The sequence below is a fragment of the Anopheles aquasalis genome, chromosome 3 (assembly GCF_943734665.1).
Source record: "Anopheles aquasalis chromosome 3, idAnoAquaMG_Q_19, whole genome shotgun sequence".
NCBI classification, from domain to species: Eukaryota; Metazoa; Arthropoda; class Insecta; order Diptera; family Culicidae; genus Anopheles; species Anopheles aquasalis.
Genome location: NC_064878.1, coordinates 41698545 through 41716168, shown reverse-complemented (window position 1 = coordinate 41716168; position 17624 = coordinate 41698545). Strand labels below are relative to the sequence as shown.

General features: G+C 48.2%; 1 protein-coding gene across 3 annotated transcripts in view; it reads right to left on the bottom strand.

The window, feature by feature from the left end:
* Positions 1 to 17624, bottom strand: part of LOC126575259 (mucin-19) — a 51648-nt gene that overhangs the window by 14238 nt on the left and 19786 nt on the right. For all 3 annotated transcript variants that reach the window (XM_050235872.1, XM_050235870.1, XM_050235869.1), the window contains 3 exons: positions 9177 to 9246; positions 4283 to 5837; positions 1112 to 2614 (listed from right to left, as the gene is read on the bottom strand). In XM_050235872.1, coding sequence (XP_050091829.1) covers positions 1112 to 2614; positions 4283 to 5635 — 2856 coding nt within the window. In that variant the 5' untranslated portion in view covers positions 5636 to 5837; positions 9177 to 9246. The remainder of the gene's footprint in view (positions 1 to 1111; positions 2615 to 4282; positions 5838 to 9176; positions 9247 to 17624) is intronic.

Below are 17624 nucleotides of genomic sequence, written 5' to 3'. Positions count from 1 at the left end.
AGTACATAAACTTTATTCTCGCCAGACTAGGTTCCGCTCATGAAGAATTTAGCTGCCCCCCCGCATTAAGGAAAACCCTCATACAGTAATGACTTCTCGACGCTCATCGGTGCCCGTTGCATTTGCACTACGCGTGGATAGTGCACCGCTTTAGGAGTGCACCGGCCAATGCTGTTCGATTGCTTCCTGATAGGCAGGAGCTTACGACGAGCCGCGGGCACTATACGCTACGACCTCAACCAGACGGCGTCGTCATCGCGACGTTGTTTCATCCATCGCTGAGATAGCAACCCTATGCGATACCGGTTTCCGAAGCCTGGCAGTGGTCTGCGGTCTTGATGCCACGCAACAGAGCGCAAAAAAAAACAGTTATTTCTGCTTGCAACTGTCAACGGTACCATCGGTACTCGCCTTGCAACGGTAACGGCGAGCGGAGCTTCCGGAAAGGAAGGGGAAGGGCAAGAACACCAGGGAGTTGGCATCCCAAGGATAGCCAGCACGCCGAGGAGCAGCCAGTTCACTGACACGTAGGGTCGGAGAGAACGGAGAACGGTACTCTCGCTCCCCCTCCCGTCTCTCAATCATGACTGACTGTCGCTGGCTGCTACGTGACTGGAGGCCAACCTCCGTTGATAGCGACCTCTCCCCGTCGAGATCTTGTCTTGCGCGATCGTGGCGATCTCGTCGTCGTGCAGTTGTACTGGCGGCGTGCGAACTGGTTACTGCCATGTGCTGATGTGTTTTACGCAGCGTTCGCAGCTGAATCACAGTTTGAACACCGGGGAAAAAAGCAACAACTTTGGATGTTTCCATTGGGATTTACCCCCAAAATTCAGAGCAAGTAATGGACGATGTGCCCCCGGAGCGCAGATTCTACGAGCCAACGAACGACAATCGGCATTTTTGATAACGCAAGAACATTAATCAACAACGTAAACAACGCATAGGAAGCGCAAACGCTGGGCACTTTACTGCTGGGGGTTTTACCAATACGTCAACTTCCGTGTTGACAATTGACGCGAATCTCTGTGCGAAATGTGGGAGCGGTATTTCCAAACTGGATATCATCTTGAGAGAGATTTCACGGTTTAACCCCGACGGGCGGACTCACCTCGGTGCAGAAGGAACAGTCGCATTGCGCTATTCGCGTCAGGTTCTCGGCGCTGAACTCGCCAAGGCACAGTTTGCAGGTGAACTTTACGGTTGGCGTGAGTGCGGTGGTGGTGGTGGTGGTGGTGGCCACGTTAGTGGCACCAACCGGAGAGCCACCGAGTGCCGGTACCGGGATCAGTAGCTGGGATCCGGCCGAAGGACTAGGGACAAACGTTAGGGCCGTTTTCGACGAGACGCTAGCGGCCGGACTACCGGCACCGTTCGGTGTCGACGCCGAGGACGAGGACGAGGATGATGGCGTGGAGGAAGAACAGGGCGAAGAGGCGGCCGAGGAAGAGCTGGACGAGGAGGATGAGGAGCGCCTGGTGCTGGACGTGAGCCGCAATAGATTACCGACGTGCTTCCGCTTTGAACCACCACCACCACCAGCGCCGCCAGTGACCGCTCCGGTGTCGGTTACTTTCTTGCGCAGTGCCCGGGAAGCAGCAGCAACGGTCGGGAGCTGATGCTGCGAGGAGCTCAGCGGTTCACTCGGTCCGGAGGCCACGGGTACGAAGGCACCGTTCGATGCGTTCAGTGAGTAGCGTGATCCGGCCGCAGCCAGCGAAAGAAGACTAGAGCAGCGGGAACAGGTTGCAACGGAGGCACAGTTCCGCAACCGGTTCAGTGGTCGGATGGGCTCGAGGGTTTGCGAGGCGGAAGAACCGGTCAGTGCGAGAACGGTTTCACATTTGCGAAGGCCACCCACACCGGCCGCCGGGCCGCCCAGTTTACCCGATCCTCCCGATCCAGCCGTCAGCTTCGTCCCAGTGGCCACCTGGTTCGCTGGGGACTGATAACCGTCGAACATCAGGAGTGGCGTGGTTTTCGGTGACGCAAGACTGTTGCAGCTGACATCGCGCTTCAGCAGTGGCACCACGGACCACAGCTTCTGGTGCACCGAGGATAGCGAGGTCGTTGAGACGTGCAGACGGTTCCGTTCGAGCTCGGCCAGATTGTGCTCGGACGGGCTTTTGCTGATCTTGATTTCGGGCGAAGGCAGCAGCACGGCCGGAGGAAGGGGAGGTGGCGGTGGTGCCTGGTGGCTGGGTGGTTCTTTGGAAGGCCGGCGTCCGACGAGATTTTTGAGAAATGCTTCAAAACGACGCTTGCGAGGTACCGGAGCGCTCAGCGATCCGGTATGGGGGCTACTCGTTTCGGTCAGATTGCCGGCCCCGGTGGTCGCTCCCGTACCGCCACCGGACGATGGGACCGTTGGTATGGTCTCTGGCCGCGGCGCCGGCGGCGCCGGCACCGTCACCATCGGGGATGATTGCATCCAGCTTGACGGACGGCCACCGCGGCGACCTTGGCCCGATGATCCGAGCGAGGTGGGCCGGGTGGCCCGCGACGGTACGATCTGTGGCGAGTGCTGCTCCAGCAGGGACACGGACTCATGTGTCCCATTGGCCAGGTGGTGGTTCCGTAGCCCTGCCAGGTTGTGGATGATCGAGGCAAAGTCCTGCGGAAAAGGAATGAAATGTTACAAATGTATTAAAAGTCTGGTAAAGGTCCATCTACTGCAACAGGCGCCTCCAGTGTTATCACTGCCTGATCTTTCAAAGCATTATCACAACACCGACCAGAAACTGTGAGTTTACATTTAGCTTGAGCAAACAATCAGCTGAACGATGATAAGGTTACACTATGTGACCAGGGGCAACAAGGTAATCGTGACATCTGAGTCCACACAGAGTCAGAAGCAAACAAAAGAGATAGACAAGACAGATAGTCAATGCAACGAATGCAGGCGTCTATTAGCTAGGAAACAATATTTACAACCAAAGCATCACACTCTTCTGGTCCTTGCTCTCTCAACCGTTGACCTTAAGGTAGTCAGTTGAGCAGCTGAATAATTTCTAGTCAATAGCTTGTTCTGCATGTTGTAACATAAACTTCTTTGAACATTAAATGCACCTTGCCTTCAGAGGACTAGTTCAGAGCCCGTATATGCTAATACTACCGTAAGTGTAAATAATTATTCCTTTTATTCCATTAATTGAATCAAATGTCTTTTTTCTGTTGCTACTAAACCATCCTATTTAACGACTATTGTCATTGGAATTTTGAATCGAAACTAACTTGCATCATAACAGATCGTGAGAGAGATACAGAGGCCGTCTTTAGAAGGCTCTATGGGACAAATTATGCTTTTGTGAATATCATGAATATTCATGCAGCTTCAAGGCGCACCGGTCACACAGGGTTCCAGGCTTATGAGACGATTGTCCTGACGAACCAAACTACAAACCAACAAACCAAACTTGGTAGCACAGGATTTCTTGGCAAGCCGATGTGTTTTAAATTATTTTATTATTTTCATTTCAATCAATCAATATTTAATACTTGCTTTGTGATATGAGGCATTATTCAACTATACCGACTAATTTGGGAAGAGTAACTTTGTAAAATGTCTTAAGTTCAGGAAGGATTTCGTGTTCGTTAATACAACGGTAATTGAAAGAAGAACAGATCGAAGAATCGAACAAGATGCGCCTGGCCATCAATGAAACACGCTGCTGATAATGGTTTGAACTACTTCGGACTAGTGATTATGAGCTACAGGCCTGAAAACAGTCCTCAGCAGCCCGGAATCGATTCCGGCCGGGTAGGGGGGGGGGGGGGGGGGGGGGTTCAATCTCAAGATCAATGTTTAATCCTGTGGAACTCATTCATTGTGACCTTGGCTCTATTAAAAAAACGAGACTTGTTGCGTATTGCAGCTAATAGCGCATAATTTTCACGGTCAATAAATACCATGCCAAAACAGAACCATGCCGCCAACAGTCACTGCTGCGCCGAGCATTTTCCCCTCAAGTCTCAATTCCCGGAATCGACACGGGGATCGATACCTGTGAAGAGGCCAACCCTGCTGTGGGTAGACTGGACACATGACAATGAATGAATCATGTGCGAACTGAAATAATCCGCCAACCGCGATGGCCGAGTGGTCGATGGCGTCTTTCTATACTTTAATGTTCAAGATCAAGGTCAAGATCAATGTAAAACTGTGTTTTGGAATTCATTCATTGTGACCTTGGCTCTACTAATCAACGAGAGCCCAGGTAGGCCACGAAAACGAAAACGAAGCAAGATAGATCACAAAACAAAAAGTGTGCAATAAAATTACCTTTTGCAAATCTTCTCCGCCAGGATCCTCCTCAAGGATATCGTATCCCGGTGCGTTCCAGGAGTGACGGAGCGATTTGCCGAGCGAATGCCGATTTTCTGACCGACCGGTCTCTTGCACCAACGAAGATCGCTGTGGTGTCACTTCCCTTCCTTCTTCTATCGCACCCTCCGTTAACGATGCTCTACTCAACAACGTACCGGCGGCACCGAGTGGCCACGGTAAACTACGGCGCTTGCTCACCAACACTTCCTTATCACTGGGGCGATCCGGTCGCCTTCGTCGAAGCACTACTTTCGGTACTGCGGTACACGTTTGCTCCTTTCTTAGCGACGTTGCTGATTCACCAGCAACGGTGGCAACAATTGGTTTGCGCGTGGTATACACCAACGATGAGTCCTTCTTGCGGAGCGTCACCGTCGCACCGTTGTTGCTTCCATTGGCCACCAGCAGTGGACAATTTTCATCGACCTGATCGAGCTGATTCACTATCACACTTTTGCGTACGCTCGATGTTGAGCCACCCGCGGCACTACTAACGCCACTAAAGGAATAAATCTCCTCCTCCTCCTCTTCTTCCGCATCGGATTCACTGGACGACGGTTGCACTCCCGCACCACCACCACCACCACTACTGGTTCTCCTTTGGTTGACCGGCGTTCCGCGTTTGCTTTCTTCACTGTCGGGTGTCGTACGCCCTTGGCGGACACTAATCTCGACCCGCTTGAACCGGGCACCACCCGCGGACGACGGTTGTTCGACGATCTTCGTATAGTTGCCGCCCGCGGCAGTCGTCGTGGCAGTGGCCGACACTACCGATAGCCGGCTCAGGTTGCTACCATCGCTCGAGACGCGCTTCAGCTTAATGAACTTGTTGACCGATGGGAACGTGTCGCACAACGAGTTACGGTTGGCGTTACTCGTTCCACCACCACCACCACTACTAGGGGGCACACCACTAACACAGCACTGTTCTTCTATCTTATCAACCAAGGGTTGCTGATGCTGTTGCTGCTGCTGACACGGTTGCCTCTCGGAGGTTTCGCTCCGCCGGAGGCTCAGATTTCTCACCAAAAGCTCACTCAAATCACACGAAAGCGTCTTCAGCGAGGCGGTATGATGGTTCGAAGGTGGTTCGATGGCCTTTCGCGTGCTCCACCGACCGTCACTAGCACCACCGCCACCACCACTAGTTGCCACTGGCACTGGGGACACCTCAGCACTGTTGCTGCTGCGTGCCCCGGCGTTCACCACCGAAGAGCGCCGCGGAACGACGAGCGTTGAAGGTAGTACCAACGACGGGGGCACCATGGTTTGCGGAGCACCGCGCGGAATCGTCGCAGTGGAAGTCATCGTCGTGACGGAGGTCTGGGTTGCTGCTGGTTGCTGACGCTGCTACTAGTACTAGTCCCGTCAACGGTAACGATCCGAACGTTACGGTTACGCACGGAACCGGCAGGGCGGATTGTGCCACGACGGTATCATCGATGAGTACGATGCTGCTTCGATGCGGACGGAACAGTGCTGCGGACACTCTTGCCGACGAATGCCGAGCCTGAAAAAAGGGAGGGAAAAAAGACAAGGATATATGAGCGTGAGGTGGAGGAATATCATTTGGCCGCTGGTGCTGGTGCGATGCGTAATTAATTCTCGCGACGAGCGGAACGGATAAATTGTGCCAATGTGACCGCGATCGATATGCCTACTTAGAGGATATACCAGTACGACTCATCTCAGCCGACTCGTACGTTAGAACACCCCGTTCATCATGGGAATGCTAAAGGCCTTCCCCGGGCTTTGATTTATGGATTTCCACGTCTGCCACAGAACTCGTTTGGATGGATGGATGGATGGATGGGTGATTGACGGAAATGACATTTGCCAATGCGCTACTCCTAAGGTTGCAACCCAGAGGGGGTGGAAAAAAAGAGACGCCGGATGATGAATTGCTCCGACCAGGGACTGGAGCCGGGATCGTATGGGACCGGGACCGGGATACGTTGCAAATGATGTCTTTTGAATTTCAATACCACAAATCGATAGAGTCCAGTGCTACTGGCTAGTGATCGTATAGATTTTAATGCAAAGATTCACGTGTGTTGCGTGAAAAAGTGGTATACGATCAGAGGCTCGATCGGGCGAGATAAACAGGTCCTTCGGAAGAGAAGCGAGGATAGATAAGGGAGATTGACAGAGAAGAGACGAGCAGAAGCGATCTTGACACCGAGAAGAGAAGACGAATAAAAGTGTTGGTTGTAAAAAACGTGAGGAAGAACGTGGTACGACTTGCGCTTCGAAAAAGGCTGAAATCAAAATTTACAACGTGGTTTACAAAACAAACAGGAGAACTACCTGTCATGCTTTTGAAATTAAGAATTCGCGGACATCTTTCATCATATAAAATTGTATTTGGAATGCAAAATATGGTTCGCAAAGTCTTCTTTGCCCTTTAGATGGTCAGAAAAAGTAAGGGAGGTCCCATTACAGCTGGAACGACTTTATCAAAACCGATTTCGCACAATAAAGAAGTCAGAAAAGGCGCTCAATCGGTCGATCTTTGGGATTTCAGCAGCGCTACAGAAGAAAAAGTTCCTATTCCTATTTTTTTTAAGAACACTTTTGTTTACTCAACAAATTTCCTTTCATACTTAGAATTCAGTTAGGTTTTTGTGTCTCTTTAACCCTCGGTTGGGCACCCGGGTACCCGGGTACCCATTTCGAGTTTCAACGAAAAAATGAATGCCTTCCCGTCAATATTTTTTTACGAAACTCCGGATCCCCAAAGTACAACTCATTTCAAGCCGAATTGGCGTTGAAATTGTTTTGATAACTCATATTTAAAGGTAATTATGGCCCGATGAAATTAACACCCGCCCAGTGGCACCCGGCTACCCGGGTACCCCATACGTTGGCTATGCACATGGGCTATGTTTATAAACACAAAACAATACTTTTTATCAACATTTAACCATGTTGACGTGTTTATCAATCGTTAATCAGGTAAATTACAATATTTTGATGAAAATTTCATTACGTTTGAGCTTTTCAACGAGCAATAGGAGAAAAATAATCAACATATTTTGAAACCTTTTATGTGCCATTTAAATTATATATTATTTCTCAAACTGATTAAAAATGGTTCTTATAGTGTAATTTTCTGAACATATGAGTAAATTATACACTAATCTTCATCAAAAAGGCGGTTTTAGGCGGCGGCGGCACAGAGACAAATATACATGGTGCGTTCAGAAAGTGATGAGACTGGATTTTTCCTGACGAAACGTTTTGAGATAAGGTATTGAATTTTTCACGCCAACGTAGAGATAGGATTTAGCTATTCAACGCACTTTATTTCATTCGGCTATGACAAACTGAAAGAAAATGGGACGATTTTTCGTGAACCATGTTTTTAGTTGATGTAACATCGTTGAACGCCCTCTTTCTATGGACCACTGGTACAGCCCATCGCGGACCTTTTCCTGCCACAGAGCACGCAAACAGAAATGTATGAGGAATTGATGAATTACTGGCACCAACGGAATGTTTTTCTGTAGGTCCGGATTATCCGCGCCAGGAAGAAGGTCCGGATGATCCGCGCCAGACCAATAGTCCATAGAAAGGGGACATTCTACGGTGTTACATCAACTAAAAACATGGTTCACGAAAAATCGTCCCATTTTCTTTCAGTTGGTCATAGCCGAACGAAATAAAGTGCGATTGATAGCTAAAACCTTCCTCTACCTTATCGTAAAAAACAAACACGTTATCTCAAACCGTTTTGTCAGAAAAATCAATTCTCATTACGTTCTGAACGCACCATGTAGCAACTGGTCTGATCTCGTTGCTCAATTGTGCCCAATTAATTCAATTGTTTATGACTCAAAAGTGCCTTAATACAATTCAAAACTGATTTATTCGAAGAAATCAATAATTTCAATAACATACTTGCTGGAAAATTCGATCACTCTACGATCTTATTGCTTGCTTTACGACGTACGCGTTAGAGAATGACCGTACGAAGGGGTATCAATGCACTGTGTTCATTATTTTTATTGTTTTTATTGGATTTTGTTGTGATTTTTAAAGAAAAATACGTTCCGAAGAGTCTTAAATTAGTTCTAGAATACCATTTTTATCATAAAACTGATACAAATGATGATACAAGAACATAACAATGCAATGCACATAAGTGGGGTACCCGGGTGCCCAACGAAGGGGTAAACGCCGGGTGCCCAACCGAGGGTTAAAACTAGTTTCCATTACGAAAGTTGATGGAATTGTGCTGGTGGAATTTTCCCCATACAGCTCATCACAAAAGTAATCATCTGTGTCCTTTTTGTGATACTCCTTCAAAGCCGGCCTTATCTCCTGGTTCATTCAAGAGCATTGACAATCTGTGAAGAAAAACAAAAGCCACAGGGTTTCTGGTCTGGGGAATTCTGGCCTGGTGGCATCACTATCGGGTTGTCACTTCGTTTTTATTCTGCCTGCCATTGTCCTGGATTTACCATCTCAGCACGAAATCATTAGAAAAGCATCGAATGGCACAATATGGTAAAATAAGAGGTAAGCAGCAGCTTCTTTATTCTTATTTCCTCACTTTTTTCATCTTCTTATTTCTTCAAATGTTCAAAAGCTCCTTCTTACGATCGTGATTCACATCTTTGCAATCCATTGTATGCCTGATCAAAAAGTATAGCAGACGGTTTGAACTTTATTTGTTTGACCCAACACTAAAAACTCTTTCGAAACTTGTTACCAACCTCTGGTCTGTAATAACCGAGTTCAGCCTTAACAGACACACAAAACCGGATAATTACTGTGTTTATCTATACCACGCGGTTCTCTCTTACTAAAACATAAACTGTAAACCCTTTTTCCCACTTGAACTTACCATGATGAATACAAGCATGCACAAATCGGTTCAAGCCAACGTTATCCTCCTCCTGTACTGCTCGAGCGCTCTGTGAATGAAAGGAGAAGAGAGAGTGGAAAAAAACACATCAAGAAAACATCATTAAACATGCAATCTAGTTAAACATGGCCACCGCTGCCACCGTATAATGTGTTAAACGATATTATTCATCAGTCGTTTGGGGGAGCAGGAGGAAGCTGCCGCCATCCCATTTCCAGCCAACAAACTTTGTCCGTTTCCAACCGACTCCGAGTACATTCCTCCCTTCAGCTCCACTCTATCGGGATCTTCCTGTTTAATGGTACCAATTTCCCTTTCCACCAACGGATGCAAACTTTTGTCCCCTCTCTCGCGCGCGCGTAGTCGCTAAGATGCTGCGACCTAGCACTTCTCTCTGTGGCTCTAAGGGAGTTTGTTTGTAAAACAGTTTAGCACTTAGCATTTGATCAGCAGACGCCAACGAGCATCTCCGCGATGTTGGGATCAACACACAACTGGGGACCACCGGCTGACAGTAAACAGACCATAAATTGCACTTCCCTGAAGCGATAAGGATGCGAACGAGGCGACGGCTGCTGCTGCTGCTGCTGCGTGCCGGGTGTTCCCTAGTAACAACCAGTGATTGGCGCAACGATTGTGTCGCAGGCAAACGCGTCATCACCACAGAAAGAACCCAGGCTAAGGATGTCTTCACGCAGTGGGTGGTTGCTGTGGGACAATTACTTGAAACGCGGAAGTGGTTACACAGCCGAACAAACATCGTCTGTTTCCGTTCTGTTCCAACCACTAACGCAGCTGTGTGGCGTAGAGAGTAACGTAGGACGCTCCGGTCCTTTAGCTATTTACGTTCTTCCGATCAATCCATTTGTTCCTCTCTTACCACCTGGTCACACAGAGAGAGAGAGAGCCAACGCAGAGCCAACGATCCGAAAACCGTTCATCAAACTAACTAGATTTCTGTGTTATCGGCCGCGACCAGACCAGGCGCGCGATCACTGGATGGATGATGATGGTCCGATGGTTCGTCGACGCGAAAACCGATGGTGTGAGTGCACGCGAAGGCACTATTTTTAGTTCCCCTAACGGCGGATGTCCTCAACCTCAACCGCGACGCGGCGGAAAGGAAACGACGTTCAATATCACGGCCGAGGTCAGTTTGTAATTTATCTTAGCCACACACTGCTGGCTGGCTGGCTGGCTGGCTGGTGACAACACGCTATATGGTGCGCCGCGCCGCGCCGCTCAGCAGCTGCAAGGGTTGTTGTCGCAACGGACCGATGTCGCAACGGATACCGGATAGAAGCTAGAGAGGGAGAGAGAGAGAGAGAGACCCAGGGGGATTGTATCTCTACCATACGGTTTAATTAAACGCTATACACGTCCGCCAGTCGATGGATTGAGGCGTTTGAAAAATGACGACCACAGGGCCAACCCACCCTTTGGTTCCGAATGACCGAAGAGACTATTTTAGAAGCATGACAAATTAACCAACTACGCAGATACACACGGGAAGCATTGCTCTTCTGGTTCGTCAGTCGCTGCATTCATTTGTAGCTTTAACAGCTGCATAAAACGCTTATTTTTTGGCTAAGGATCTATCAGAAGTTTTGCCTTCAAATTATCACTTAAGGGGGGCTTCGGTAGTTTTTCGGTAGTTAAAACAGGATCATTTTTGACGATTTTTTGTGAAGTAACCATTCAACTTAATTTTTCCAAGTGAATGGCATATTAAACTAAAACTTTTGAAGAATATTTAGTTTTATTTTGGGGAAGATTCACTACAAACTCCATCAATGGCAGCAAATTTAGACAGTCGTGTCTTCGAAAAGATACTTTTTCCGGTGCCCATCGTAGCTGCGTGATGGGTCATAAGAAAAATACAAATCGATACTCGATTGAAAGATTATAGGTTTATTCAGGTAGCCCCGTCCAGTTTTTGTTGAATTTCCTATTTTTCGATTTTTGGGAGATTTTTGAAGTTGAAAAAGTGATGCTGTTTTGCGATTTTGCCATAAATCACGAATTTTAAAGATTTGTTTAAAAAAAAAGTATCAACAATTTCCAAGAAATCTCGACGGGGATACCTGGCAAAGAGTGTACAGATTATGTATTAAAAATATCGAATCGATCGGTCCAATAGTTTTTATGGTACGATGGGCACCGACTTTGAAAACGTTGGTTTTGGGAAACGTACTTCAAAGTAGCAAGCTGCATGGAAACGCGGACGCCCAGACGCAGCTTCTTGTATGAAACGCGGATTTTCTAAAATCTATAACTTTTCAGTTTTCCTTCGATAGATCCAAAAATTTAACACAATGATCTTGAAAGGATCAGCAGTACAAAAACCAAGCTATGTGGTATTTATAGGCACTGATGTGACCTTTTAAAAATGCTTTAAATGAATAAGATCGATTGATTCATTCACGTATCAATTGTCCTTGTTGCGAAAAATTCTTCAAATGCATCGGACAATCAAATAGCTAATGCCAATTGGGGTCTTTTTCTAATGTATAGAAATAGAACTTTCGAATTTCCTGTCAAACTACTCAATTTCCTATCTTTAAACAAACAAACACACCAGAAGATCCTCCAAACTAGGAAAATTTTGAACTCAATCTCAAATCAATCAATCATCTATAATGTGTCGAATACCGAGAGTACCCATGGTGCACTAATGAACCGAAAGTGTTCCGCGAATGCAATCGCGCCCATTCGCGCGTTGCTACACCTCTCGGAATGCCTGATGCACCAGAACGGAACACATTGTTTGCCAGCATTGATCCTTTCTGGCCTTATTTGCGCCTGTTTCCGCAATTCCGCGAACATTTCCGCGAGCTCCTGCCGGTAGCGCCACTATCGCTGCGACATCAATGCGCCTTCATCAACCTCTCCAACCGTTCCATCATCAGCGCCGTTGACACACTTGGTGCCTCCTCCCCGGAACCCGGAAGCGATTCGCACACAGTTTCGCGTCCTTCCCACGCTACCACCAACCTCTCACCACCACCAGCAGCAGCAGCAGCAGTTTGGATGTGATTGCTGAATGCTTTTGAAGCAACTACTATTTGCCTTGCATAGATTGCAATTCGATGCCACCAACCACACGGTGTCGCGTGCTAGTGCAGCGCGTTTTGTAGAGTGGAAAGCAAATCGAAGCCATTGTCTTCCATCAACCGGAATATAGGGTCAAATATTTGCCAGCCAAGACGACGACCGACGGTTTTCTACAGCTTAGGCACGTGCGACGTGCGAGATCCGCGAGCCGCTAGCGTAAGGGTGGTTGATGGTTCGCGTTCAGTGTCGTTGAGCTCGAGGTCCTTGAGTTCTGTTTTTGCTCTCTCCCTCTCTCTCTCTACACAACGATGCACATCAATGTGGCTGTAAGTGTGTCGAATGCCTCGATGCATCTCGGTGTCAGCAAAAAGGCTTGAACCCATCATTGCTATCGGCGGTCGATAGATGGAAGGAAGGTATGCTACCAGCACGTTCAACGTCATCACTGATCGCACGACCACAGCAATGTGCTAACTCCCGATAAGCTATTGTCACTTTGTCATCGCTGTTGACGTCACAGATCACCTTGGAAGGTTTTTGCAGTTCAGATCAAATCCCTAAGCAAACCACCTCCTCCTTGTCACCGATGGTCACTGAAGGGAGCGAGGAAGGTAGTTGGCCGACCGGCATTGAACCAGCAACGCTCTAACGCTTCCAACGACAAAAGGGGGGGGGGGGGGGGGGGAAGAAAACTAATTTCTCCAGACACCTCGAGCCATGCGGCCTCGAGTATGTCAACGTGACCCACACACGCTAGACTAGATAGCTACAAATCCGCGTGCACGAAGTGCTTTAGGGTGTAATTGGATAATTCCCTTATCCTCCCCCACTCCACCGTATGGCAAGGGCTTGACGCTTCGCGACCCTGTCCAAGGACAAGGGGGTGGTTAGCGCCGGCCCAGGCCCCATAACGTCGCCTAGAGCGGCCCGTGATGGGGCGTGCGTGGTGGTGACAGAAGAAATCGCTTTGAGTTTATCCAATTAGATACCTCACAAGGCGCTAGACTTATTGTGTCCTTGAGAAGGTTCCGTGAGGAAGTAAATGCTGCTGCTGCTGCTGTTGTCACTGCCGCCTGAATGCTCGTTGTACAAAGGTGTAGAGCACACCTTGTGTGGTCTGTCTCCGCGGCTTGTGTGGAGCAAGGTGACATCCAGAGCAAACAACACGCGATACATCGCTTAGAGTCGGTTCTACATCCGTCTATCCGTTGTCAGCTACTGAATGTTCGCTCGAGGATGGCTGCCTTTCATGTTGTTCTACAATTCGGAACACGTTTCGACACAAATTGCGGCATAAAATCAAGAATGGACACGAAAACGAATTTGAAACCGGAAGAACAAGATGCTAAAAATCCATTCCAGTGTCTGAATGATGTTTGATCTTTCGCGCAACCTGAGGCAAGGCAGTGAAATCATGCGAGCTTCCTACACAATTCAGCGGTTCTGCTGTGTGATGTCACCACATTCTAAACAACCAGTTCCAACCATGCCGAGCGCACTGCATGACCGCTAGAGGTCAGCGCGTCGACGCGATCGGGACAGAAAGGAAATAAGATCTTCCCCCCCAAGCAGCGATTCATTGTGATGATCCTACGGTAGTGACTCACAACAACGGTGCGGCAAACGGACTTCTCTCCAACTTCCTGATAAGGGTCGGTTGGTAAGGCGTTCGGCATCAAACCGGTGCCGGCCAACCATCTGCGCCTCGGATGCGCTCGATTGCACGCAGTGTGCATACTCAACACGTTCCAACCGATCAATCGGTACAGTAGTGATCGCGAGGCACGCAAACGGTCATTTCCTTCGGCAGCTTAGAAGCTTGGAACAACACACATGCACGGTGGTATGTGGCGCATTATTCATGCACGTACGCCACTGGAGCTCTGTCAACGGGAAGGAAGGAAATTGAATCCGATTCCGCGTGCGGTTGTTTCGCGTTTCTCGACGATTGACCGGGCTGCTTGCATTAGACTTCCGACAAAGCGCGCACAAAGTCCAATCCTCATTATCGGCATGCCGTTGCGAGTGGATGATTGAGAAGATTTGTTCAGGCCTTTCAGATATTAGAGAACAAGCTAGTCTTTTCAGTCTGTAGACTGGCAGCCACCAGATAATGTTCTGGAAATCGGAAAAGCGGAAAAGCTAGTAAAAGAGGCAGAGAACAAGCGGAAAAAAATGTAATGCGCTTTGCTACTGGTTAGAGCACTTGGGATCCATACATTCGTCTGTCGACAAAAATTTATTTCAAAATCATCAAGACCACACAACCGGCAGCAGCATTTATTTGACAGTGTGGATCCCTGAAAACCAGTAAGCACAAAATTCTGGAGAACTTGAACTGGAATAAATTATCGCATTCGCCATAAAGTCGCCACATTTTTTTTCGAATTAGCATTTCCAGTATTCCCATCTATGGCACAGTCTTCCAAGAAACAAAGAAGCACGCACCAAAAAGCAAGTGCAAATGCCAGTGTAAGAATGTCGCATAATTATGGAGGATCTTGTTGAGTAGCAGCTTAAGGTGTTAAACCCCGTTTTGAGACCAATGGAAAGAAGCAAACCTTCAGTATTAAACCATCGAAGATCCATGGACTTTTTGCTTGGCCACGGCGCAATCCCACCGAAAAAAAACATTGGCGCTTAACTCATTGCCCATTCTGCTGCACACAAACAGGTTTGGAGGGCTTTAAAGGGGAATCATCGATGGTGAAAAAGTTTCAAAAAAGAAACAATAAAATACAACTGGAGGAACATGAAATGGGGAATGCATAACCATATAATAACCATATAAAGCGGTATTATTATGTCTACTGGATAACAAAAGTCCATGAGCAATGTAAAATACCTAATACTAAAAAGAATAAATAGGAGAATCTTGTGCTCACGACTGTAAAAGGAAGAGAAGAGTTACGCCCAAGCCTTTCACCTTAAATCGTGTTTACAACCCCGCGATACAATGTATCGCTAACCATATAGCGCTTGGTAGCAAGAAATGGGACCACAAGAATGGTGGCGCCGCACTTGGGACTTACGATCGAAATGCCACAACTGCACACACAGAGACACACCTTGCTGCCATCCTCCCGGGGTTGCCAATGGGTTGTCATCGTCGTCCCCGGTGTAAGGTTCAAGATATTGCGCATCGGATCGGTGGTTCATCGTGCAGTATTGCACACCGTAGCCCTACTACGTGTCATCGGTGTCAGTGGTCAACTGCCTTCGTTTTTTTTTACTTTTTACAAAAAGAAAACCAAACAGAACGGCCAAACCAAGAGAGGGAGAACCGGACCTCGAGAGACCGTCTCGCAACAGGTCCTCTGCCTGTCTCCTGTCCGTGGCGCCATCCCGCTGACACGCTAATGGGCGTTGATGCGATTTAAGCCAAAAAGCCGCTAATGAAGTATGGCCGGCCTCACCTTGCTTTTTTTTTTGCTTTCGCTCTTCGCCTTCACATGTTTTGCAGAATTTCTTTTCTGTGGTACCACATCGTGTGGTATTTACGCTGCCGCTCGGCACACATTCGAATGCGGTCAGAACGTTTGTAAACAAACATCCGCGGTAAACACGTGGAATGCTTTCGTAGATTTAAGAGCGCACGCGTACCATCGGCGCACTTTTGGCTTATTGCTGAAGCCGCAATATGAACGTAAACCATCTGCGTGAGCAATCGTTTGCTAAATTGCGATCCACGCGAAGTACACTCGTTCGGGCATCCGGGATCGAATCCATTACCGTTTCCCGTGTTCCCGTGGCGTACAAAGCGAGAGTTTTGCGTCGGGAAAACTACGGAACCAATCTCCATGGCCACGGCCATGGTGGTATTTGATTTGTAGCCATCGATTTCACGATCGGAATTCGATTTTACACTCCATTTGATTTATGGAGACCACAATTTAACCCAAACACCACCACCAGCACTCTCCAACAAATCATCACAAGGTTAGATTAGTTTTCGAGGGAAAAGAGGGGGTTGTATGATCTTAATATATCCGACGGCCTCTCTCTCTCTCGCTCTTTCAGGAGCCGGCAATCAATTCCAACAGCGAGGTTACTGGGAAATCGTGGCTTCTGTGAGGCGGAAAATTGATCGACCTTGAGACGCGTCGTACCTTCGCAACCACCGCTCACAGAACTGCGGAGTGGTGTCGCCAATTTTGCCCAAAAACAAGGGGGTGTGTCTGCCACCAACTAGTTCCGTCCGCCATCAATTCAATCGGAGCGTAACTAACCACCACCACAAGCCGTGGCAAGCGGGGCGGCGTGATCTTCGTCTTTACGCAGCGATCACGGTGCTGTTCGACCTTTCCGCGCAGAAGAAGGTTTCTCTCAAATGAAACGGAGAAAAAGTTCAAAAAAAAAAACAAAAAAAAAACGACCAGCAGGACATGGAGCATGTGTTTTCGAAAGGGGGGCCAAGTCCCCTCGGCACAACGAGCGCCCTGACAGACATTCGTTGTCGCCAAATTAAATCTGACATTTACTCGCACATCCGATTGTCACATCGTCAGCAGCGGCGTGGCGCACACATTATCGATCCGGCGTTCTCTTATCGCAAACCCTGCCCTTCCTTCCTTCCCTCCCTCCTTTCTCCGATTCACTCCTTGCTTTCGGAGGTCGCACCAATGACCCGAAAATTGATGAAGACATTACGACACCACGCCGTCGATGGTGATGGCGATGGTTTGGCCCTGAGCCACAACCCTGCCGGCGGAATCTGTTTTCCAACTCGATGTTGCTACTAATTGGAGGCCTTTTTGGGGCGGAACACTGAATCCGAAACACACTAACGAGCGTGTGATGAAGCGATGAACGAGAGGGGAAAGTAATCAAGAACGCCAAACGCAATCGCTTTTTATGCTACTGGTGTGATAACAAACGCTCCAGCCCTCCCGCCAAAAAAAACAGGGCATATTTATGCTAATGTTTCGAGTGTCAGTCTAGGGAGGGCCGTATGTTGTAATGTTCCCCCTGAAAGTGACCTCCTTTCATGGGGCTGAGGTAATGTCACAAAAATCCGGAGCCACTTTTGTCCCTTGGGCTCGGCTCAGGGACAATACCCTATTCGAACTCCAAACTATCAAAAACAGACTCCCTCTCGACACGAAACACGAGGGTTCTCCTGCCGACGACATGTGTCCATTTTGCAGCATGAAATTAGATTTTCAAATTAATCCGAGATCCAGGGCATCTCGGTCGGAGCTGGAAAAGACATTAGCAGAGAGAACAGGCCACCCAGTGCCCCAGTGGGTGGCCTGGTGAATTCAAATTACACATGTTGGTACGTTCCGTTCTTTGCTTCGAAACTGTTATTCCGGTGGAGTGGCATCCTTCTCATGATGCAGCTTGTGGGAATAAGACGCACGATGCACCCGG